The 26758-nt window shown below is 34.1% G+C and overlaps 1 protein-coding gene across 6 annotated transcripts in view; it reads left to right on the top strand.

The window, feature by feature from the left end:
- Positions 1-4057: 4057 nt before the first annotated feature.
- The window catches only part of LOC107981362 (TRAF3-interacting protein 1), a 332027-nt gene continuing 309326 nt past the window's right edge, over positions 4058-26758 (top strand). For 3 of the 6 annotated variants that reach the window (XR_004226868.1, XR_004226869.1, XM_031925124.1), the window contains exons 1-3: positions 4075-4493; positions 4661-4778; positions 12267-12379. Coding sequence is in view for 4 of the 6 variants with exons in the window: in XM_031925124.1 (XP_031780984.1) it covers positions 4359-4493; positions 4661-4778; positions 12267-12379 (366 nt within the window). In the remaining 2 variants the exon portion in view is untranslated. Of the gene's footprint in view, positions 4494-4660; positions 4779-12266; positions 12380-26758 lie in introns of all 6 variants that reach the window. The other 3 variants (XM_031925122.2, XM_031925123.1, XM_032601517.1) reach the window with 3 other exon arrangements.

The raw sequence follows: 26758 nt of genomic DNA, 5'->3' as shown, positions 1-26758 counted from the left end.
ATAATTCTGATTTCTTTCAGAATTATTTCTGTGTTTAATATTTACTGGAAAATTTGCAGTAAAATAATTCCGGAACATTCAAGAAAGCTTTCATAAAATATTTCTTTCCTAGATTTCAGAAACACTTCTGAAATGTTTCTAAGTTTAATAATCACTATAAGTTATTAGTGAAATGATGATTCAGAAATATTTCTGAAAAATTTAATAAAATATTTCACCTGAAATAATTCAGAAATATTCCACATATCTTCCGTGAAATATTCTTCAAATATTCCCGAATTGCTTGAAGGTGCAGTCGCCGGACACAATAACTTTGCTTTACGCGCCACAACATGGCGGCGGGTCTCTTGTTAATTGGACTCCTTAGATCGGTCATGACTGTCAGGAAAGCGATATCTGACGTCATGACCGTCCTAACCTTCTTCTTCTTCTTCTTTTTATGGCCGTGGTTCGCTGTCTATGCGACTGCGAAGTCGATGCGCCACCTTGATCTGAAAGCCCAATCAACAAGAGACCCGCCACCATGTTGTGGCACGTAAAGCAAAGTTATTGTGTCCGGCGACTGTACCACGACACCGTGAATATATCTTATTTTATATATATATATATATATATATATATATATATATATATATATATAATAAGATATATTCACGATGTCGTGGTACAGTGGTATATATATATATATATATATATATATATAAATATATATATATAAAATTATAGTAAATACACAAACAGTTTGTATCTTTGCTTTTACGCCATCGGCTTTCGTAAACTAGTTAATGTTAGTAATATTAAACTTTTGGATCAAATTATACGAAAAATAATTGAAATCATGTAAGCGGATAAACTGTTAATTCGTTAATTCGAACCCCTTTTGTTTTTGAATATAAAGAATAACTCCATAGTTTCACAGCAGGTACAAACACATAATTGATCCAGTGTTAATTCATGCGCAGGCAGCTATAGAGTTAAAATAAAGGGCTTTTCGATACACGATTCGATATACGATTTTTATAAAAAATATATGTACTGGTTTACATAAACCAATGACGCATTGACGACATATGGCTTTTACACATTCACTAATATATAAAAAATTACGTATTCATGGAGTCGCGCCTTGAAATAATTAAAAAAAATTTTAAAAAATATTATAGAAAGATTGAAGAAATAATCACATGAAAGTTTGTAAGACATATGTATGGAATGATTCAGAAATATTTCAAGAAATATTCAAAGTGTAATTTAAAAGTTCCAATAAAATATTAAGGAATTATGTAATAAATATTTCATGAAATGTTCCATTGGAACATTTCCGAAATAATTACATGATAGTTTGCGAGACATATGTATGGAATAATTCTGAAATATTTCAAGAAATATTCAAACTTTGATTTAAAAGTTCCAATAAAATATTAAGGAATTATTTCATAAATAATTATGTATGGAATAATTCTGAAATATTTCAAGAAATATCCAAAATTTATTTGAAAAGTTCCAATAAAATATTAAAGAATTATTTCATAAGTATTTCAAGAAATGTTCCATTGGAACATTTCCGAAATAATTACATGATAGTTTTCGAGACATATGTATGGAATAATCCTGAAATATTTCAAGAAATATCCAAAATTTATTTGAAAAGTTCCAATAAAATATTAAAGAATTATTTCATAAGTATTTCAAGAAATATTCCATTGTAATAATGAACAAATAATTATATAAAAGTTTACAAGATATATCTATGGAATATTTCATAAATTTTTTGATAAATGTTTAAAAAAGATTCCAAAAATCTTCCGCAAAATATTTCAGTGTATTATTATTTAAATAATTCTGAGCAATATTTTATGAAATATTTATGTAAGATTTCCTAAAGAACATATTGAAATATTTAAAAAGGAATTTCATAGATTCCAACAAAATATTTATGGAATATTTCTGAAATATTTCACGAAATATTTCCATTGAGTCGGTTGATAGCTCTTCTATGGAATATTACTGGAAGGTTTCAGAAATATTCCGTGGATATATTTCACTGAAATATTTCATGCTGTGTGGGTTATACCTAACATCAACCGAGCGACGTTAGGAGCGAGGTAACCCTGCTAGTAATTTACTAAAAATCAAATGCACAATATAATTTTCTTATAAAATACAATTCAAATGAAATATTCGTTTAGTAATAGATAAATAAAAATTAAGAATTCATTTTTATTATAATGTATATACAATCTTTTGAGTATACTAAATTATAACTTATATAATATGATGAAATTAAAATCTTCAAACTTTATTAAAACATTTACAATCCGTGCTACAACGTACCCCGGTGACACGTACGTAATTTCTATTATATTAATAAAAAAACTAATGTCGAAAAAAAATTAATCAAATTAATTTTACAAATAGTTAAAAATTTTAGTACATTTTCTTTGTATTAACTATATTTAAAAAGTTTAGGATTGAAATACAACGAGCATTAGAGTTCTTGATTGTTGTATATTAAAAAAGATATAAATTGATCTACTTTTTAATTTTATAATAACTTTTGATTATTACATTTAATTATATTTATTGTATGTTTTGATATATCTCCTATGAATATTAAATAGTTACTTAGTTCGTTCTTTGCGATTAAGTTATAACTTAATATCAATTTTGATATTACGAGCGAGCGAGTCTTTTGGCTAGTCAGTTGTAATTGTGTAAATCGATTTATATTCGGAAATCCTGGATTACAAAAACGTATTCAAACCGATTAGTTTTCTTTATCGGGTTTAATTGGTTATTTTTAGCAGGGTACAAGAATAATATAAATATGACATATATATGTGAAATTTTGTACTAACATCTCCATACCACTACTGAAAAAAGCAAATGATAATCTGCTGATAATCGTGCCAAAACGTCAGCTGATTATCAGGGGATATCAGCTTAATATATTTTTTAAAGCTGATAGTTACAAATATGCGTTTACATGAGATAAAATACTAATGATAATCAGCTATTATCAGGTGATAATTATCAAAAAATTTTAACCTTCAGCATATTTTTTCGAAGTAGTTTTAAATTAATAAAATTTCTAAAATTTGCATAATGAGAACCGTTACGATTTTACTATCCAGATGATAACACCAAAACACCAACGGCTGTAAGCTGCAAAATGTTTTTTTTTAATAATTTGATTCAAACAAAAAATTTTTTAAATAACAATAAATAAAAATTTTGCAGCTTACAGCCAGTGTTTTGGTGTTATCATCTGGATGGTAAAACCGTATTGGCCCTCATTATGTAAATTCTATAAATTTTATTAATTTAAAACAAATTCGAAAAAATATGCTAAAGGTTAAAAATTTTTGATGATTATCACCTGATAATCAGTTGATTATCACTAGCATTTCATCGCATATAAACGCATATTTGTAACTAACAGCTTCAATAAAAATATTAAGCTGATATCATCTGATAATCAGCTCACGTTTTGGCACGATTATTAGCAGATTATCTGCTGATTATCAGCTAATAATCAGTTGATTGTCATCTGCTTTTTTTCAGTAGGGACTTTTCTGATATTTATTGTAATGCTGAATTTTGAAATAAATGCCACAGAATAAAAGTTATAATAATGATCTAACAGGTGAATCCTTCATTTATAGGTGCCAAATATGCAGTTTTATCACATATGCTTTATTAATTTGATTTGTGGCTCTTCATACGTACAGGCTTTAGCCTAATTAAGACCTATACAAATACTTTTGCACTATAAAAAAGCATCTCCATGAATTTGTTGGTGATCGTAGGGCGGATCGAACTCTTTAACGCACGCACATACGCACGCACACACCCATATGTATATAAATGTGACTCTAAAAGTAGTTTTAGTAAAAAGTTGAAAAAATTTTACAAAAAATATATCTATATGATTTTGTTAAAATTGCCTCTCTACGGAGCTAGAAATAGGTGAAAAACGTAACAATTGCTCAAAATTTTAACTTAGAGCAGCTGTAACTTATATACACACACACGTGTGTGCGTACGCACTCACATACACATACACTATTGTTTCATCATCCATACGTCCTTCAAGAGGACGTATATGGATGCTGTTTCTTTGTCAATACTTGATACAATATTTGTATATAAACAATAATTGGTGTTCAAAACAAACAATAAATTAGTTTATGTAAAACAAGTTGCTAATAAAGTAGTAGCAATTCTAAGATGAGAAAAGAAAAAACGTTTCTTAGCAACGAATAAGTAAACTTAGTGAAATAGTAAGAATATTGTATGATTGTTGGCTAAGCTTCTTCTTTTAGCATATAGGCTTATTACATATTTTAATAAAAAATATGGCTGATAACGTGAAACCTGATGTTATTAAAAAAACTCAACAAATGCTGCTTCCGTATTTCACTAAACCACCATTAACAGAAAAATTATTAAGAAAGCCTCCTTTTCGTTATATACATGATATCATCACTACTGTAATTATCAGTTTTCATTTTAAGTATTATAGTTAAGAATTATTATTATCTAAGAATTTATTATTTTTCAATTTTTTTTTTAAATATCCTATTGGGAAAATATAAAATTATCTTTTTTAAAGCAAAGATATGATGTAAACATTAAACTGAACTAATATGTTTTTTAGATTATAAAAGAAACAGGATTTTTAAATGGTTTATTTACTGCTGAGGAACTAAAATCGGACTCTTTAAAGGACAGATCATCAAAAATTAAATTCTTGAATAAATTAATATATGTTGTGGGTGAGTACTTGCATCGTTACATGCGTTATATATGCACATATAGGGGAGGGTGTAGCATGGTGGACACGCTAAATTTACCTTAAGCTTAAATTCTAATTTTAGAAATTTTAAATATTCAAAACAACTAAAATGGATAAGTAATAAATCCTAAGAATTTAAACTGAGAACTGTAAACAATTAGGTTACACTTTATTTTTCTTGAAAAGGCGTAAAGCGAAACGTTAGAAAATACTCGTCATGCCTTACGGGTGGGGTATTGATGGACCGCAGGTGGGGCACAAAGAGCAGACTCGTTTGTATGCAAATCAAACATTCTACAAATCTTATATATTTTTATACATGGAAATACTTCATTCTCTCTATGTCTTATATTGCTACTTTATTTAATTAACAAATATTACATTGTATAATCTGCATAATCGGCATAATCTACATTCTAGCATAATCTGAATCCGATAATACATCTGGATTAAATAGATAAATTCCATATTTGCTGAAGAAATGTATGGCCGTTTCTATTTTTGCAGCTTTCAAAAAGGTTTTCCCAAAGATTGATAATAAGTTTTAGAGATTTACTGCCACATTTTATTCTGGCAAAGTCGCTATTTTTCTTCCAAAACATCTACTGAATGGAGCCATATATCTATATAGTCACATCCAAAGGCTGCATTTTATGCGTATGTGGTAAAAAGCACAAAATGACCAGTCTATGTTCTCGTGTCAACTCAATCACTTTAAGATTTTTTATATGGGTGTCGTGTCCATCTAAAAGTAGTAGCACTGACAATGAGTTATCTAGCCTAGCTTAAGAGAACGTAATGAATTTTTTAAATCACCGAGTGAAGATATCTGTTTACATGTATCCAGTTTTATGGAACTCTGCCCATACTCCTGGTAGTGCATCATTTAATAACTTTGGGTTATCTTTCACACAAGTAAAGATCAGCATTAGGTGCGTAAACTCACCTCCAACAGACATGCACAACTTAGCTGCTAGCGTTTCTCCACTTTCAGCTACGGCCAATTTTCACCAACTTGCCTTATACCTTTTATTGCAATCACTTTTGGAGATATTTTATACACAAATAAGTTCCCAGTCTCATCTACGTTATAAATTCTATCTGGAGTAAAGTTGTGTGTTTTCGAAGTTTCTTATAATAGATTGAAAAACTCCTGCACGGCTTCTTTGTTGAACCAATGTACTCGAGCAGTAGATGTATGCTCAGCTTTCCTTAATGAAAACTTATGACGATGCATGAAAGCATGCAACTAGTCTCTTCCAGCAAGTCCTGTGCATAAATTACAAAATTAAAATTAGATAATGCGTCATTTGCATAAGCAGAAGTAAAAGTAAATTCGATCATATATTTATATACCTGTTTCTTTATTAAAATAATGAGGGATTTGTAGTTTTTCTGCACATTGAAAAGCCACTTTTCTCATGTCTATTGAGGTAAGAGGTATTAGCTTGTTCTCCATCTTAGTGATCTCTCTTGAAAAAGCATCTTCTTCTTCTTCGGTAAACGTGCAAGTGACTGCGACTGAAGATTCAATAATAATTATAAGAAATAATTGTGATAAATTTATGAGTAATACCTTTGAGTACATTATCTTGATCAGCTGAAGGATTCTTGTTAAGAATACTAACTTTTCTTCGAAGTGTGGACTGAAGAACACCAAACTGATTTGCTACATATTTTACACACTGCCCTCGATCCTTTCACTACACGATCAACTTCCAGGAGCATTTGATCCAGCTTAGTCTATCAGTCTTTTTTTTATACAACCTAAACATATTTAACTTATAAACTAAATACTAAACTAATAAAGTAAGGAGACTTCAACTCAACCTATCGCAGCCTGCTCTACACTTTAGAGGTTAGAATTTTTGCTCCGAAATGCGCGGCTGTGTCGTCCGCCGCAACGCTATGTGTCCGTTGTGCCCCACCTACTATGTGTGCCCGTCATGCACCACTTTAACGTGTTTTTTATTTTATTTATTTTTTGATCAGTAGCATTTATTTATTGAACAATTATAAAAATGAAATAAATGATCAGCGTTAAACACTAGACTTTAACTTGTTAGACAAGCCTGGTTTCAATTTATTTTGCCATGATGAAAGAAAAATGAAGCAATTTTTTCTTTACACCGAAATTCAGTCTTGAAAAATAATATTTCAAGACTTTTTTTAGATTTTGTTAGATATAAAAATTGAAACAGTTATATAAGATTTTTCATTAGGTTTTGGTTAAAAAAAAATACAAATCTTTATAAAATTAAAATGCCCGACTGACCCGCCAGTACATCAGTGCCCCATTCTCCCCTACGCACGAATAAAAATATTTTGATAGAATGCTTAATAATAATATAATAATAATAAATCTTTATTTCGGCCTCTTGGCCCAGAAATGGACTTGGCTAGTTACATGTGAAAAAATAATTTTCATTCATACCTCGTAATCATACACATACCTTTTACATATTATCTTTTTCTATTTATCTATTTTTCTACTGGTATTTCACTTAACAGGTGTATGTCTGAACTTTGTATTTGCTCGCTTTTTTTTTTTTTTTACATTTTTACATTTTTACATTTGTACATATGCGCACAGTTAAAGTCTTAAATATCCTTTATACAATCTAGTTGACGCATTCTACAGTACCTGCAATTTATACTTAATGAATGTTATTTATCCTATATACATATAAATTTTTCTAAACCTTTATATACTACACACTCATACAGAACATACCACCACACCTAAGCGTCTCCGTGAATTTTAGACCGCAATACAATTTAAATTTTTATAATTTGAAGAAACTCGCTTTACTATACCTAATCTTTTTCGGTTTTTTCTTTTATCGCCTTTACAATATTTTCAATCGCATTTACAATTTTTATATTACCTTCTTCCTGAAATAATAAATTTAATCTTACGTATTTTTCCCCCGGTAAGTTTTCCGTCCATTCAATAGTTTTTTCGCGTTCTTCAATATAATGATCAAACGTTCCCCAATCTTCCCCGCATAGGTGACATAGTTTTTCTCTTTCGCCTAACCAATATTTATTCACATTTTCGAAGTTACCGCATCTAACCCTAGCTATTACAGACATGACTTTTCCGTTTTTTCCTTTTTTAAGGTACATAGGTAGCTTATCACATAATATTTCTTTGTATTTTACATTGTATCTGGAATTCTCTATTTTCTCGTTTATCATTTGATTTTCTATATCAACTTTTCTTCTAAATACTTCGCCCTCTACCACCATATTCTGCGCAATTTTATCTAAAATGTATTGTACACTTAGCCCTGCTTCGTTGTAATACCTTTTCCTTTCTATACTACAAAGATTCTCGTAATTTTCTTTCTGCATTTCCCTCCAACATATTTTAGTCAACCTGTTTTCGCCCTGTTTTGCTATTTTTTGTTCGAATCTGGCCGCTCTCGCAACCCAATTTAGATTCATTTTTCTTGTACCCGTTTCTTTATATAATATATATTTTGGAGTCCATATGTCAAGCCTTAAAATCTTATATAATCAGTTTTTATTTTTTCTAACTCTTTTTTAACCTCCCATCCCCATATCTCTACCCCGTAATCCATTACGCTTCTTACTAGATAATTGAACAGTTTTATTCTCCTCTCAAAGTCCCCCTTACAGCATTTATCTCCTAATCCCCATGTTTTTTTTGCTGCGCATATTCCTTTCTTTTTTAATTCATCGATGTGGTCTTTATAATTTCCGTCCGTTTTGAAAACGAAACCTAAGTATTTGAAACTCCTGACTTCTTCTATTTTTTTTATCTTCCCAAAACCATTTCTCTTTTTTACTATTTTTCCCTTTGTTAAAAACTAATACTTTTGTTTTTTCCGCACTTAAAATAAGTTTCCTTTTATTTAAAAACCTTTTGAGCGTGTCGCACATATCTACTAGACCTTCTCTATTTTCTGCTAACATCACAATATCGTCCGCGTAAGCTAAAGACCATATTCTAATTTTTCCTATTTTTACCCCTCCTATATTTCTTTCTTCAAATTCTTTTTCTAATCCCGCAATATATAGACAGAAGAGTAGTGGACTCAGCACATACCCCTGCCTTAAGCCCATGTTGGTCCAGAATTCTTTCGAGTTTCCTTCATTCATCCTGATGCTAACTTTGGTTTCTTCATAAATTCCTTTTATTCTCTCTATTAGATAGTTGCTGATTCCTAACTTCTTCATAATTTCCCATAAGATTTTTCTATCTACAGTGTCGAAAGCTGCTTTTAGATCCACGAAGATTGAGTATAACTTCTTTTTCCTTGTTTTTGCCCTCTGTGCCAGGTAGTTTAAAATATAGATGTTATCTAAAGTTGACCTTCCTTTCCTGAAACCTGCTTGCCCTTCCGGCAAAATATTTTTCTCGTTCACCTCTTTTTCTAGCCTTTTTCTTATCACTTCCGTGTACAATTTGTACGCCGTTGATAGTAGAGATATTCCCCTGTAGTTCTTGGTGTCATTTGCATCGTTTTTCTTAAAAAGAGGCACTATCAATCCAGTTTTCCACTCTTCAGACATGTCATTACCATCCCAGATTTTTCCTAACACACATATCAATCTATTTGTCAGGTCTTCTCCTCCGTGCATCCAAACTTCGTTAAGAATCTCATCTGCTCCGGCTGCTTTTTTCTTTTTTAGCATTTTCCATGCCCCTTTGATTTCTAATCCTGTAATTTTCTCTTCTTCTGTTAATACTTCTTCTTTTTTCTTTTTTCCCCCAATTGACGCTCTTCTGCTCCTTGTAGTAGTTCTTTAAAATGTTTGATCCAGTCTTCCTCTTTAATGTTGTTTTCTTTTTTTTCTCTTTTTTTTTCCTCTGAATCGGTTTAAAAACTTCCAAACGTCGTTTTCATTTTTTATGCTTCTCAATTCTGCTTCTTCTAGTTCCTTATATAGTTTTTCTTTTTCCCTGCAGTGTTCTTGCCATTCTCTTCTTTTCATTATATATTTTTCTTTAGATATAAAATCCTTTTTCCATTGTTTTAATGCTCTGTTTGCAGCTCTCTTCTCTCTGGTGCAGCTCTTTGCCCACCATTTTCTCATGCCTAGTTTCCACTTTTTTATTTGGATCTTCTTTTTTTTTGACTGAGACCTTGACAACATTTTTTATTTCTTCCCATGCATATTGCGCTGAATCCTTGTTTTTTATTTCTCCTTCAATATTCGATGTTTTTTCTTTAAATTCCGCTATGTCCTCTTCGCTCCATGACAGCACTTCTTTTTCTTCTGCTTCTTTATATTTTTTCTTCATTCCTTCTTTTTTTTGGTAACCCTTGAGTATATTACTTTTTGCCATCATCATACAAACAGGGGCATGATCCGAGTCCACTCTCTCCTCTATCTTGAACCTGACTATCCCTTCCCTCATTTTTTCATTCACTATTATGTAATCAATTACCGAACTTCCCCTAGGTCCTATAAAAGTAAATTCCCCTTCTTCGTCCCCTGCTGTTCTACCTTTCAAAATAACCCATCCTTTATTTTCTATAAAATCTACCATTTTTTTACCCCCATTGCTTATAATTTTGTCCTTGCTAACCCTCTTATCAACCCCTATCCTTCCATCTAGGTTGTAACTTTTTCCCTCCTCTCCTATACGTATATTGAAATCCCCTCCAATTATTAAATCCCCTACCTCTACCAATTCCTCCTCATCGAGTTTTTTCCATATATTTTCCCCATTACCTGTATTATAGACTGACCATATTGTCATTTTTTTCTCCCATCTGTTATTTCTGATTTTATTAGCTCTTCATCGCTTACCACTCCTATTTTACTTTTTTCAATAACTAAGTCTTTTCTAACACCTATTAAGAAACCGCCTTTTGCTGTTCCCCTCTTATGAACCTTTTCAGCCGGTATTAGGCTCCATTCGAATTCATTTGCTAATTTCTTTTTAAATCCCTCAATATGTTTTTCTTCCACCCAAGTTTCCGTAAGACTTATAAAATCCCCTTGTTCAATATAATTCCAAAAATTTCTATCTTTATTAAAAACCCCTGCTACATTCCAGAAAATAAATTTCCTCACATTATCCCTATCAAACTTGTCATCATACCTCTCTTCTTGGTTCCATTCCTGATCTAATGAAAATGCAAACCCTCATTACGAACCGTCCACTTGTTTGCTTCCCTATTTTCCGCGGCTAATCTCAAGTTCTCTTCTTCTTTATCCTTCCTTTCTTCTAGATCTATTCTCTCTAGCAATTTATCCTTATCTTCCCATTTATACCACGCATTCTTGTAAAAAATTTTACCGAACCCTATTTTAAAAGCCAGACCCTTTTCTCTTTTTTCCTTAACCCACGCGACAATTTCTTCCTGCTTTTTCCTATCCTCATAGCTTCTAAAGTGCTCAATAAAAATTTTAGTTCCCGCTAATTTACTTTTGTTCCGCATTATCTCCTCTTTATCCTCCGCGCTACTAAGTTTTATTACAATCACTTTGCCTTTCGTTCTAATATTATTGCTACTTATTAATACTTCCACGTTTAATCTATCCCTTAAAAATTTCAGCACCGTCGCATTTACCGTTTCTTTATTTTCGTCAAACGCTAATCCTTTTATTGCTATTACATTCATATTCTCCATTCTTTCTCGTTCCGATAACATCCTTTTAATTTGCGCAACTTCTCTCTCCGAAAAACTCGCACGGCTCCACCGACTCGCGCCGCTTATTCCCGTATGCCCGCTCTCCGCCGAGCCGCCGCTCGCGAGGCTTCGCAGCGATCCACGCAACGAAGAGAGACACGAGGCGCCATCTCCCGAGATCGCGTCTAGCCTCGAATCTACGTCCTCGCGCCAGCGTGCTTCCCGCTCGCTTTCCCTTTCTTCTAACTCTTTCAATCTTTTCTCTACTTTTTCTACTCTTTCTATCAATTCTACTTCGTGCGTTTTCATTTCGATTTTCATTTTTTCCATCGCTAACACTTCTTGCCTAATCTTTCTTACCTCCTCTTCAATTTTCTCCTTGAACTCCTTTTCCTTCTCCGTGAATGCCAGCTTCTTGATTCTGTTGTCCAACGTCGTTTGCTTCGAGTCTACCGTAGTTTTCGAACCGCTTCTCGTCCTTGTTTCCTTCTTATCTTCCTTCTCCTTCATCTCGTCGTTGGTCCTCGTCGACTTGCCCGCCATTTCTCTGGAACTTGCAAGCTCTCGAGACAAAGAGAGCACGCTTCTCCGCAACCTACCTAACCTGCAATCTCGACCCTACTTTGCAATCGCTTTTTTCAGTCCGCCCGTACAATAAAACTATAAAATTATTATCACGTTTGCACTAATTAACACTCCGATACACTTATTTGTAATTATCTTGCACCAAAATAAGGTAAAGCACGCGAAAATTCACGGAGACGCTGTCGCACGCGACCACTCTCATACACGCCCTCTAGCCAAGTCCTATAGAATGCTTAATGTAATATATATATATATATATATACACTTAGAATCAACAACCGGAGAACATTTGTCTGTTAAAGCAAATAAAATCATCGCAGGTCTAGAGCCTGTAAAGACGAATCAGTTGTTACAATTAATAGGAAAAGCACTGAAGAATAAAGTAAGTAAAAAATATATAAATTAACATTTAATTTTAAAAAATAAGCCAACATATTTCCATGCTGGACTTAATAATTATTTTTTTCACGCATGAAAGGTCGAGTGTGGAATAAAGTGGTTATCATAATTTAGTCGCGACTAAACTACGATTGCCACTTTATTCCATATTCGACCAAAAACCCACCTTTTGCTTTGATAAGCGGGGCGAAAGTGGCATATTTTTTCCGATAACTAGTTTTGCGGGCAAAAGTAAAATCAGTCGGGCTAAAGATGTAAAAGTTCGAAATCGTTACATATAATTTTATGTAAAATTTCATGTAAATATCATAACAGGGAATTAGCAGGGCGAAAGTAAAATTTAGCGAGGCAAAATAGTATATTGTGTACCAAGACCGTAAAGTGGGCTTTTTAACAACATAATGTGCGTGTGGGTGTGTGTGTATATATATATATATATATATATATATATATATATATATATATATACAGGCCTGTGCCTCGAACCATTTCAACATGGCGTCGATGGCCGAAACCGTCGTACCAACCTCCAAAAATTCACTAGCATCATGACTCACTACTACCAGGGCTGTGCCTAGAACCATCTCAACATGGCGTCGATGGACGAAACCGACGTACCAACCTCCAAAAAATTCACTAGCAGCATGGCTCACTACTACACGCCCAGCGCGGCCGTGTCGGTGTGAGTGCTCGGCCGAGTGATGGCCAAGCATGCGCAGTGAATTCGGCCGAGCCAAGGCGCGGATGAAAATTTTTGAATTTTGCAGGTTATGAGCAGTATGAGTTGCAAAACATGCAGAAAGAGTGACTTTCTGTTCGAGAACTGAGCTGAATAGCTTGTTATTTTATTAAAAATCACAGCTGTTAAAAGACTTCAATTAAACATCGAGTCTGGATAATGTACAAGATTTGACTCATGCCATTTTTAGTCGAAGAAATTTTTAAAAACTCAATTTATATGAAAGTGATGTATCGTATAAACTTAAAACTTGATATTCAAGCCATTTGGATGTAATTAAGCACATTTATAAAGTTTCAACACTTAAGTTGAACCAGAAGATCCAGTTCGTCCCAAGAAGAGGCATTTAGCGCAGATTTTTTCAAACCAACTGGATCTTCCAGTCATCGCTGATTCATAAAACTTTGGAAATATGTTGAAACACATTCAAAGGGCTTGTGTACAAAATTTCAAGTGTAAACCATTCATCAAAATCAAGATTTGCTATTTTTAGTCATAGAATGTTGATAAAAACTGAATTTTTCAAAAAGGATGTATCGTACAAACTTTACACTTGACATGCAAGTCATTTGCATGCAATTAAGCATATCTAGACAGCTTGAACACTTAAGTTGAACCAGAAGATCCAGTTCGTCCCAAGTAGACGCATTTGGCGCAGGTTTTTTGAACCCAACTGGATCTTCCAGTCATCGCTGATTCATCAAACTTTGGAAATATGTTGAAACACATTGAAAGAGCTTGTGTATCAAATTTCAAGTGTAAACCGTGCATCAAAATTAGGATTTGCTATTTTTAGTCATAGCATTTTGAGAAAAACGGAATTTTTTTAAAAGGGATGCATCGTAAAAACTTGTAAATTGACATCCAAGCCATTTGTATGTAATAAAGTATATTTATAAAGTTTGAACACTTAAATTGGACCAGAAGATCCAGTTCGCCCCTATTTCAAGAGTAAACCATGCACCACTATTGAGTTTTTTTTGTATTTGGTAATACAAAATTTAAAGACCGTACTCTTTTTAAATTGGAATTCTTTAATCTAGCTAACCCACGCACCGGAACCTCAAACACCAGAATATTGTTAAAAACAAGTTTCGCTTTGGCAAATCGAAGGAAGGCGAGCGAGAGCAAGCCTTCAAAACAAATACCCTTAAAATATCTACCCCATTCTCTGAGACCGTAAACACGAGAATATTTTAATAACGAGTTAGACATTGGCAAATCAAAAGAAGGCGAGCCTCCAAAACAAAAACCCTTAAAACTAACTACCCCACACTCCGAGGCTTCCTACGCAAGAAACTTCTTCTAAAAGCAAGTACGTCGGCAAATCGAAGAGAGGCAAGCTAGAGCAAGAAACAAAGCTCTTAAACGAAAATTCTTAAATCTAGCTACCCCACGCTCAAAGACTCCTTATACGAATATTTATTTATTTTTTTCAAAAATACGTCGGCAAATCGGAAGAAGGCGAGCGGGCGAGCAAGCAGCAAGGCTCAGAAACGGCAAACCTTAGAACCAACTACTCAACGCTTTGTGACTCTAAACACGAGAATATTAAACAAGACTTATACTTGTCAAATAGTTCTTTTATATATTATATACTTTTGTTGAAATAAGGTGGCACATCGAAGGGAGGTGAGCGAGAGCGAGAGACCAAGCTTCAAAACAAAAATTCTTAAATCTAGCTACTCCACGCGCCGAGAGCCTTTATTGAAGTCCTATTTTGAAAAGTTTAATGCTCAAAACCTAAAGTCCTTGATATCAATTACGTGTACCCCAAGTGCCGAGGTTCTGTATAGAACAGTATCTTTATAGAAATATAATGGCACATTAGAGGTATTCGAGCATAAGCAAAAAGTACAACTTCGAAATGGAATCCCTTAGAATCAATTGACAAAAATCTCAAAACACCGAGATCGATGTAGATCGGTTTATGGGCTTCTTTTCTGAGCATTAATAATTCTCGATCAGCTTACCCTGTAGTTATCACGTAATTTTGACAAATCTTGAAAGAGTTCATGGTGCGTGTGGCAGTTGGTTTCAAAGTTCAGCATTTAGGAACAGAAGTTTATAATTCTTTAAATGATACTCTCTTACAAATAATTGCTGCAAGTGTAGCATTTGGTTTGAAGAATTCACGTTTAGAGCAGTGCAGTTAACTGTCACTTGTCTCCATTTAATGTGCCATTGTAATTTTTGAATAGATGACGCTTCTATAAAGAATATCAGGGCATTGGGTAGCTATATTTTGAAGAAATTTCGTTTTGGAACTTTGATTCTTGCATTCACTCGCCTTCCTCCGATTTGCCGACGTACTCTCTTTTTAATAATACTCGTCTAAGGAGTTTTGGAGCGTAGGATAGCAAGATTTAGGAGTTCTTGTTTTAGAGCTTTAATATTTGCTCTCGCTCGCATTTCTCCGATTTGCCGACGTACTCTCTTTTTAAAAAAGTTACTTGTAAGGAATCTCAGAGCGTAAGGTAGCTAGATTTAAGAGTTTTTGTTTTAGAGCTTTAATATTCGCCCTCACTCGCCTCCCTCCGATTTGCCGACGTATTTTTGAAAAAAAATACTCGTATAAGGAGTCTTTGAGCGTGAAGTATCTAGATTTAAGGGTTTTCGTTTTGGAAGCTCGCTCTAGCTCACCTTCCTCCGATTTGCCGACATACTTTCTTTAAAAAAAACACTGAAAAAAAATACTCGTGTCACGTACGCACGCAGCATGGCAAAAACGAAAATGGATGAACCGAGCGGGTGACACCTTACACCCGTCTTATCACACACACAGACACACACACACACACACCCACACACACACACACACACATATATATATATATATATATATATATATATATATATATATATATATATATATATATATGTATATATATATATATATATATATATATATATATATATATATATATATATATATATATATATACGCATACAGATATATATATATATATATATATATATCTGTATGCGTAGCACCGTTAACTCAGACGGATAGAGAAGAAGTGAGCGCGGCGCACTCTCGCACACGTAGCTCGCGCAACAGAGGAGCTAAAACGGTAAAGGAGCTAAAAAGCAGTATTTCGTAAGCTGGATTGGTTATCCCGACAAATTTAACTCTTGGATTCTCGCAAGTAACGTAACAAAGCTATAAAAATGAATCAATCGGAATTCACAGTAGTGCTCCCTAGTAATAGTAGCATGACATTTTTTCCAGACAACACGACGACTAGTTTTTCAGTAAGATTACCTCATGCAATCGATTTACATGAAAGGTGGCAAATTGGACTGTCAGAAATTCATATACCCTGCACTACGCTTCATTTACGTTATAAAGATACGTTAATATCACCTGCAGAAGGGAAGGATAATTTTCATTTCCAGCATGGTGTATATAAATCCGTGCAGGGTTTGATTTATGCAATAAACGAAGGCTTTAAAGAATATCACGACAATCAAACGGCTAAAGAATTGCGTTACGATGAAAAAGGAATTTACGTTACTCTAAGAGAGTATCCGGAGCTTGTAAAAAAGAAAAGCAGACTTGGAAAACCTGTACAATGTATTCTTGGTTTTGGAAATGGTACCTTTAGAATTACACTGGAGTCGGAAACTAAACCTTATAGAGATTATGTAGCTAGCCAACCTGCTACTCTCGCTCACGCTATACCCGACCAACTTTTTATTTATTGTACACTATTCACGTGGTCTACAAGTCGGTTGCAGAGTTTCGATTCCGACGTGTGCGGCAATTATTGTGTGGATTTATTGTATTTGATGTGTCGCTATAATTCGGCTATGCATTTTTCTAAACTCTTTTGTGGCGACACAAGGAGTAACGACAAATTCTGCATGGTAATTCTCTTCCAGGAGGTTTTTCAATTGGACTCTTCTTCTTCTTTCTCTGCTCGTTCATGTCGATTACGGTGTGACCGTATAAGGCCTTTCTCAACCATGAGCGCACTCTGAATGTGTAAGCCAATGCACACGTAAGGTGTTCAGATTTTCCTCCGTGATACATCCAAATATGATCGTCCACACTGGATAAGTTTCTAAAGGATGGACAGCTGTATTCTTTAAGGTTTGTAATCTGTCTTCCCAAAATACGCTCTAGTAGATTAGCTTTCTGGTAGCCACGTGTGTAAATTGTGTGTGCTTCTCTGGCAATATAGCGTAACGACGGGTAAATGTCCTCCAACGCGGGTCACCATCGTACCATTCTATACCGTGATGATAACACGAAAGATAAGAATTAGTCGAAATTATTCCCTTGGGTAATTCGTTGTAACCACACGGTGGTTTCACAATCCAGTGAGCGATAAAATTACGGTCAACTGTAATTACAGCAATCTTCTTGGGTAAAAATAACCCTTCTTTATCGTGAAAAGCTTGGATATCAATGATAAAATCCATTGTAGCTATCGACTGTTTCTTTCTCAAATACTAGAGATGAACTAACAGTCCTCAAAATCCGGAGAGGTTATATAGGCAAACCCTCTCCCTTCTTTACGGTTTCTCCCTCTCTCCCTCCTGCATACAACGCAGAACTTTAACGAAAAAGAGGGAGGAGGCAGAGTTCTGTGATTCGTTCGTTTGTTCTTACTGTTACGCACATTTTATGAATTGTAATCTAAAATAACTTGACGCATAGAATCGATCTCTAAAATATTGTCATATTCAGCATAAACGATACAATTTACGGTGCGTGTTAATGGTTTATCGAAACGCACTTCGATACGCACATTTCCATTACGGACTAAGGACCAATGCGTACCGCAATGAGCAGACATGTCGGGGGTAAGATCGAATGCAAACAAACAAAAGCCATCGGGATATTCTGTTCTATCGATATCATTTCCCTCATTTGCAAAGTGTATTCCAGTACCAGAATAAAGAGTGTGGTAACAGTCTACGTAAAGAGGCGCAGCTGCAGAGAAGCTTGGCTGTAACGGTTTACCCGGCACTTGTTGACCATCGATATAGTGATAAATAATTAATACCGAAATTTTGAAAGTTGAATGGATTTAGTAATCTATCGCCATTAAAAGCTTTATTATTGACAAATCCTATGATTAGTCTTTATCTAAACATTCGCCGAGTATACCGTTATGCATGCTGAATGCTTTAACCTCGACGCGTGTCAGAGGGTTTTTGCAGTTGTTGTCGCTAATGTTTTAGCGTGTGCCACTAAAACATCTGGGTTTATTTTTGCTCGTCGTACAAGTAAACTAGCTTCTTTTATATGTACACTATAATTTTTATCGGAGGCATCCATTAAACAAAAAGCGTCCTTTGCACGTACCAAACGGACTCTCATTTCTACACTATTTAAAAGAAATCTATCCTGGTTACATACGTCAATGTGCAGATGTCCTAAAAGATCAACGACTTTTCCATCGCTCGTAAATTTTTGACGACTTAAAAGACCTTTATGCGCACAATTCGTGGCAGGCTTCTCATCAATTTTTCCTGTTGTATCCGCTCCCCATAACGACGTCGAGAGATGCGAAGTTTTTGCATCAGGTGCGTAATTCAATAAAGTTTCAATGTACACTCTATAAGGATACAGTGTATTAGACGGTATCACAAGTTTTTGATTGAAAAAAACCTCCACTTGATTAAACATTGAATGCAAGAAATTGTTCACAGGTGCCACACTCGCATCCGTTTCCTTGTTGTGGGGTGTTATTTGAACATTTAGTTTGATTGTAGTATAAGCTAAATCTATATACTCTTCGCCTGCTGTGGCGACTAAAAATTCTAAAGGTGCTTGATCGGAGAGTGACGAAACAGGCTTGTATTCCACACATGATGATGATTCGATAGTGGTCTGGGTCATTGGTAGTGAAAACAAATCAAGCTCCGATTTTAAGCACTCGTAGCTTGGATGATGTAAGAAAGACATTTAAAATTTTTGATTTAATCGACAATATCCAAAACTTTATTTTTTTTAGTAGATTTCCTACGCTTTTTGATCACTGCACTTTTCACTTTTTTCCTCTTGTATTTCTCTTCTTCTTTCTACCACTTTTTAGTCTTTTTACAGCTTTTTTTTTTCTTGCTAGTTCGCCTGTTCTTCTTATTAGCGGTCTTGCGTGCACGACTAACGTACTGCAACTGTGACGCTCGTTTGAGCACCATCACTTTATAGCCGGAGCCTTCCATAAGTTCGATTATTTTCTCATCAGCCTTACGTTTTAGTTTCAGTCCAGACTCAGCTAGGCGATTGTTGAGGGAATCCTTAAATGACATTTTATTTTCTGTCACATCGTCGAGGACATTTATACCTGCTCTCAAGGCTTCTCGGCTGATAGCTCGGGCTCCTTTGGCCAAAAACGGTAATGCTCGTCGAAATAGTCCACCCAGGAAGGAACCAATACCATGACCGCCCTGCCCTCGCGAGCCTACATACACATTCGCAATACCGCCCCCCCCCCCACCATCACTCTGTGCACTATAATATGTGTCGTAGTAATTCATTTTTAAAATTTTCTTCTAAAATGAAGTGCAACGGTCAACGTTCCAAACTCGAATGGTATTGAACTCCCAAATTGATCTCTTATATCAATATCTATAATTTGGAAACGACTGTTCAAAAGTGGTATATAATTAACAGGTGAATATCGTTTAACAATAGTACTACCTTATTTATAATCCCTTGCTTCAACATTCACAATTCTTAACAGAGGCGCATGTGCGTCGCCTACGATACAGGGTTCAAAATTGTTTGAATAAATAAAAAGTTGGTCGGGTATAGCATGAGCGAGAGTAGCAGGTTGGCTAGCTACATAATCTCTATAAGGTTTAGTTTCCGACTCCAGTGTAATTCTAAAGGTACCATTTCCAAAACCAAGAATACGTTGTACAGGCTTTCCAAGTCTGCTTTTCTTTTTTACAAGCTCCGGATACTCTCTTAGAGTAACGTAACTTCCTTTTACATCGTAACGCAATTCTTTAGCCGTTTGATTGTCGTGATATTCTTTAAAGCCTTCGTTTATTGCATCAATCAAACCCTGTACGGATTTATATACACCATGCTGGAAATGAAAATTATCCTTCCCTTCTGCAGGTGATATTAACGTATCTTTATAACGTAAATGAAGCGTAGTGCAGGGTATATGAATTTCTGACAGTCCAATTTGCCACCTTTCATGTAAATCGATTGCATGAGGTAATCTTACTGAAAAACTAGTCGTCGTGTTGTCTGGAAAAAATGTCATGCTACTATTACTAGGGAGCACTATTGTGAATTCCGATTGATTCATTTTTATAGCTTTGTTACGTTACTTGCGAGAATCCAAGAGTTAAATTTGTCGGGATAACCGATCCAGCTTACGAAATACTCCTTTTTAGCTCCTTTACCGTTTTAGCTACTCTGCTGCGCGAGCTACGTGTGCGAGAGTGCGCCGCGCTCACTTCTCCTCTTTCCGTCTGAGTTAACGGTGTTACGCATACAGATATATATATATATATATATATATATATATATATATATATATATGGGACGTTTCACGTCAACGGGACCATCAGTGCACCCAAAATTTGGGTTAACCTAACAAGACGTTTGATGTCTCAAAATGATCGTCTGGTCAAGGGCTTTTGAAAAAGTTCTGGCCTTTTCAAAAATCCAATGTGGCGCATAAAATATGGAGCCTGAAACCCACGTTTTCATAGCACATTCAACAAAAACAATAGTAAAAATGTTCTAATTTGTGAAATATCCCACCAAAAAGCATGTACAACTCATGATAGGACATATTATTGACAATGCTGACGTAATTCCAAAATCAAAAATGGCGGAATCAAAATGGTGGACATTATACCTCCACCAAACCCATTTTACCGCAACAAATGATTTTTGATCAGTTTAAAGTATCGATATGGGGGTTTTCAGGGTCACTGAATCTTATTTTAACCTCGAAATTTCAAAAATTAATGTTGAATCGTTAATCCATTCGATATTAATACAGGACACAGCAACTGGGGTGGGGATCGTAGCGGTCAAGAAGGGTCTTGGACCGCGTATAGTCCTTTTTTTGTTCTTGTGTCATTATATGCTAAAATGGTTACTTGTTTTATGCACCCGTGGACTATGATTTGTGCTGGGCCTAGGTCTATCAGGATAGACATCTTGAAATTCTTTGGAGATCTTCCTAAGAGATTTGCTGTGTCCTGTATTAATATCGAATGGATTAACGATTCAACATTAATTTTTGAAATTTCGAGGTTAAAATAAGATTCAGTGACCCTGAAAACCCCCATATCGATACTTTAAACTGATCAAAAATCATTTGTTGCGGTAAAATGGGTTTGGTGGAGGTATAATGTCCACCATTTTGATTCCGCCATTTTTGATTTTGGAATTACGTCAGCATTGTCAATAATATGTCCTATCATGAGTTGTACATGCTTTTTGGTGGGATATTTCACAAATTAGAACATTTTTACTATTGTTTTTGTTGAATGTGCTATGAAAACGTGGGTTTCAGGCTCCATATTTTATGCGCCACATTGGATTTTTGAAAAGGCCAGAACTTTTTCAAAAGCCCTTGACCAGACGATCATTTTGAGACATCAAACGTCTTGTTAGGTTAACCCAAATTTTGGGTGCACTGATGGTCCCGTTGACGTGAAACGTCCCATATATATATATATATATATATATATATATATATATATATACGACGAAAGATAGTTTTGACCGGAAGTGACTGGACTCTTTATATTAAATAAACGGAAAGTGAATAAAGACTATAGTGTTGTGTAGTTCTCCTGGATCTGCCTCAACATTCCCAATATTTCATTATTTTAAGATTTCATTTATTTTATATTCTTCTCGCGATACTCTTTCACTGTGCACCAAACTCAATTCTTCCGGGTAGAAAAATCCTTTAATTTCCTCACCTTCTAAATCAACCAGTTCATAGATGAACAAGTTTTGACGTTTTTTTACTTTAACAATTTTAAAAATCTCTTTGCTCCAGCCTTTTTCGTAACCTTTTTCAAAGATGTTACGCTCTTTGCTAATTCGAACATACTAATCCATTTTATATCTCGGTCTTTTCTGTATAACCTGTTGTTTTAAAGATTTTTCCAACATATTTTTTCTAGCTTCCTGTGCATTGTAAACTGTCACGGCAGCAGGTTTCATTTTTATCGTTGAATGTATACTATTGTTATAACTCTGAACTATAGCTAGCAGTACATCAATATAACGTTTCGTATTTTTATAGGTAAAATAGCGAAACATTCGTTCCTTTAGCGTTCTGTTAAATCTTTCCACAACTGCGGCTTTTACATCAGGATTACGCGCTACACGAAATTTTATACCCGTTTCACTCATAAAGTTTTGAAATTCTTTACCAACAAATTCTTTTCCCGCATCCGTTTGCAACATAAAAGGACAGCGATTTTTCTTTTTATTTAGAATTTGTTTAAATGCTTTAGTCACTTCTTTTACGGTTTTGTCACGCAACGGCTCGACAAAAGTATATTTACTTGAAACATCAATCACTAATAGCAAATATGAATAATTATCGTTGTGACTCTTCGGAGATGACAGAACTATGAGATCGTCTTTCCATACGTGATCCAATCCCAAAACATCGTAGTACAAACGTGGAAATTTTTTTCGAGTAGGTTTGTGAAGTGTATAAGTGTCGTGTCTTGTCAACCAGTCTTTGATTCGTGATGCTGGTATCTTTTTCTTATTCGCACTTATTAACTTTCTCGCTCCTGTAAAACCAACCGCATGCCTCGGATCAAAATATTGTTTCTCAATTTCTTGCATCATTATTATGTCATTTCAACCGTAATTCGTTCCAACGTTTAGTTATAGGAGTAGATGTTCGAGAACTAATTTTTTTATTGCTGACGTCGTTTTGCTTTTTTTTTTGCTATAATTGTATCCATCATTATCGAAGAATCACTTTTACTGTTTTGAAAATCATCGATTTCCTCTTAGTAATCGTCTTCGTCGTCTTCTCGTCGACTTTTTTTTCAACTTTTTTCAAGTCCGTTTTCAAAACCACTGAGAAACAGAGAACCATTGAGATTAAATAATTCACTATTTCCAATGAACTCCTTCGGAATCTGGGTTGTAAAAAGTAATTCACCAATCTGTTGTCGACCCGCGGCTTTAATATTTTTACGTGCTCTGGCTACATCATTTACCAAGTCAATTATGTTTGAATTTTTTATTTTTTCTCCGTCAATTTTTACAACACCAGTTGCACTCCAAATTATCCGGTTACTATTATTTTTCAAATGATTTAATAAAAGTTTTGTTTTATTTTTGTTTAATTTTGGCACACTTTCAAGAATGTACTCATCGCTCATTTGATCTTTTTCATCACTTTTTACCATCTGCTAAATTTTTCTTATCGCCAAACCGGCGTTTTTCATCGACAAAAAATAGATATCTCTGTAAAACTTGTAGAAAATCTCTGTACTTGACACTATCTGTCGTATATTGTCCTGAATCCAAGATCTGTCGCATTTCGCCATCAAGCCGTGAAAATTTATCTCCAGGTGTTTGAATAGATTCACTCGTTAATTTGTTCTCCTGTTCTGGAACTCCTTGTATGGCGGCTGCTGCTGGCAAACTATTTATTGATGCTGTTTTTACACTTGCTTGCATTTTTTGTAAATTTTCTTGAGGAATCAAAACCATTTTTCGTGCTCTTTCCATTTTTTATGCGTTTAGAAAAAGATCCAAAATAGGTGACAACAGAAAGCCTAGAAAATTCCCTCCTTTTTGTACAATAATGCGCTTTTTACTCTTCCAAGAATTTTTTTTCGTTTTGTAACTTTTGTTAAATTACGCAGAATTGTTTTATACTTTTTCAGCTTATTTTTTTCTCTGACGTTTAAACATACAACACCGTTTAATACGTTCAATGCACACTCACAAATGAACTCTTTTATTACAAGTTTTTCATCGGCAGTACGCAATAACGCTAGTCGTTGATTGTGCTAGCCCAGCACAAATCATAGTCCACGGGTGCATAAAACAAGTAACCATTTTAGCATATAATGACACAAGAACAAAAAAAGGACTATACGCGGTCCAAGACCCTTCTTGACCGCTACGATCCCCACCCCAGGGGGCCCCGCCAGGACTCACTCGCTCTTGCGTCATCACCCCCCCCCCCACCGCGAGACCCAACTAGACTTGCCCCGACGCGCCTACTGCTGAAATATACAAACACATTAGAGAAAGCAAAAACAGGATTTTTGTAGGATACCAGAATTGCAGAGTTTATGATGACTTAAACCTACAACCTTGTTTCAATTGTGGTAGGTTTGGACATAATGGAAATAAATGCTTTAATGAAAAGGTGTGTTTGAAATGTGCTGGATCTCATAATAGTGTATACTGTAACAGGATAAATGAAATGTGCTGCGTAAATTGCCTATACAGTAACAATACGTACAAAACACAGTACGATACTAAGCATGTTACAAACGATAGTCAACACTGCCAAGTTCTAATAAACAGAATTAATAAGTATATAGCAGTTACTGACTATCCATTAACTCCAGTTATCCAGAGATACATCGGTAAGATAGATATCTACAAAAACACCGGAGCTGAATCAACAAATGCAAGACAGAAATCACAATCCATGATGTCACTATCACCACGCAGCAGTATTCTTTCAATCCCAAGGAAAACCGACGCAGCTAAAAAACGGTAATACGATCATGGATCAGAACATCGAGTTAATTTACAGTGTACAAAAAGATATAATTCAAACAGAAAATACTTTTCATAGTGTTATCACTCTCAATAATTACGTGAAATATAAAAAAGAATATATTTTATACTTAAATATTCGTAGCCTTAATAGTAATTTTTTACAACTGCAAGCACTTATTGAGAGCTTAAATACTAAGCCTAGTATTATAGTTTGCGTCGAAACTTGGATCATAGATTATTGCAACTATTTTAATCTGAACGGATACAAATTATATTACAATAATAGCAAAATAAACAAATCGGATTGTGTAGTGATGTATATTGAGCATTCCATTATTGAAAATACTGAAATTATTGAAATAGGTAAACTTAAAATAATTAATTCAATCATTGAAACTGATAATGGCAATATAGAGATATCAGCACTATACAGATCACATGACATTCCAAAAATTGAATTTATTACCAATATAAAATAATTACTATATAACAAGAAATATGCTAATAATCACTTAATTATAGGTGATTTTAACATTGACCTACTAAATCTAGGTAATATTAGTCAGGAATTTCTGAACAATTTTTTGGATAAATATATGCATAGAAAAATCTATATGGCCGACTGCGTTAAAAAATGCTGATATAATACCGATACATAAAACTGGAAACAAGAGGAATATAACTGATTATAGACAAATATCTTTAATATCCAACGTAGCAAAGATCTTCGAAAAAATCATTTATAATAGAATATTGAGTTTTATTAGTACATTTAATATTTTATCCAGTAATCAATATGATTTTGTTAAAAATAGAGGTGCGAAAGATGCTCTGGCAGAAATAACCAAGATTATTTATGAGAAATTAGACAATAGTACCCCGATTGCAATCACTTTTCTCGATCTTACGAAAGCTTTTGATACGGTAGATCATAAGATACTACTTGATAAACTTTACAACTATGAAATCAGAGGCACGGCACACAAACTTATAACAAGTTATCTGGAAGGTAGAAATCAAAGAGTAAAAATTAATGACTGTATAAGCTAATCCAAAACAATTACTACGGGTGTACCACAAGGTACTATCTTAGGTCCACCGTTTTTTATTATATATGTTAATGATCTCTTGCAAAATATGCCTGCAAATTCAATAATATCATATGCGGATGATATAGCAATTATTTCGACGGATAGTTCTTGAACAGGAGTAGAGGAAAAAATGACTAACTACCTGTATAAAGTATCTAACTGGCTTGCACTAAATAAGCTATCACTAAACATTGACAAAACAGTTTGTATGACTATCGGGAACTACTCTGATAGCGTACTAAAAGTTAAATTTTTAAATTCAGAAAGCAAAACTAGGAATAAAAGCATTCAGATACCTAGGAGACTTAAGACTATAAGTAATAAGAATAGTTATATTAAAGCCATAGGAGTTTATAATGATCTGCCAAATAACCTAAAAACTTTAAGCTCTAAAAATTATACTTATAAACTAAGAGAATGGGTTAAGTTTCACATGTAAAAAAAAAATTCTTCTTCTTTTTTATAAAATTAATAAGAAATATTGATAATGTATTTATAAATTGCTATGTATTCTGTATACAAATTTTATTAAAACGTTATTAATCAATCTTTCATATAGTAAAACTGTTAAAGTGTAAGTTAGGTACTACATATCTTGAAATAGATTTTATTTTAGTTATAAGGAACTATAGTTAGTAAGTATACCGGCCTCGCGAACAGGTAACTGCGTTTACCTCTGCGGGAATTTTACTATTATGTAAATAATATGTAATTTTTTGTCTGGTTAATATATAAATAAATAAAATAAATAAATTACGATATTTAGAATTAAGAGGTTGCCGGTGCACACTCTGTGTTCCAGAGCTGTAATAGTAA

This window comes from Nasonia vitripennis, assembly GCF_009193385.2.
Source record: "Nasonia vitripennis strain AsymCx chromosome 2 unlocalized genomic scaffold, Nvit_psr_1.1 chr2_random0005, whole genome shotgun sequence".
Classification (NCBI taxonomy): domain Eukaryota; kingdom Metazoa; phylum Arthropoda; class Insecta; order Hymenoptera; family Pteromalidae; genus Nasonia; species Nasonia vitripennis.
Note: the sequence above shows the minus strand (reverse complement) of the source record. Positions and strands in the feature narration are given on the sequence as shown.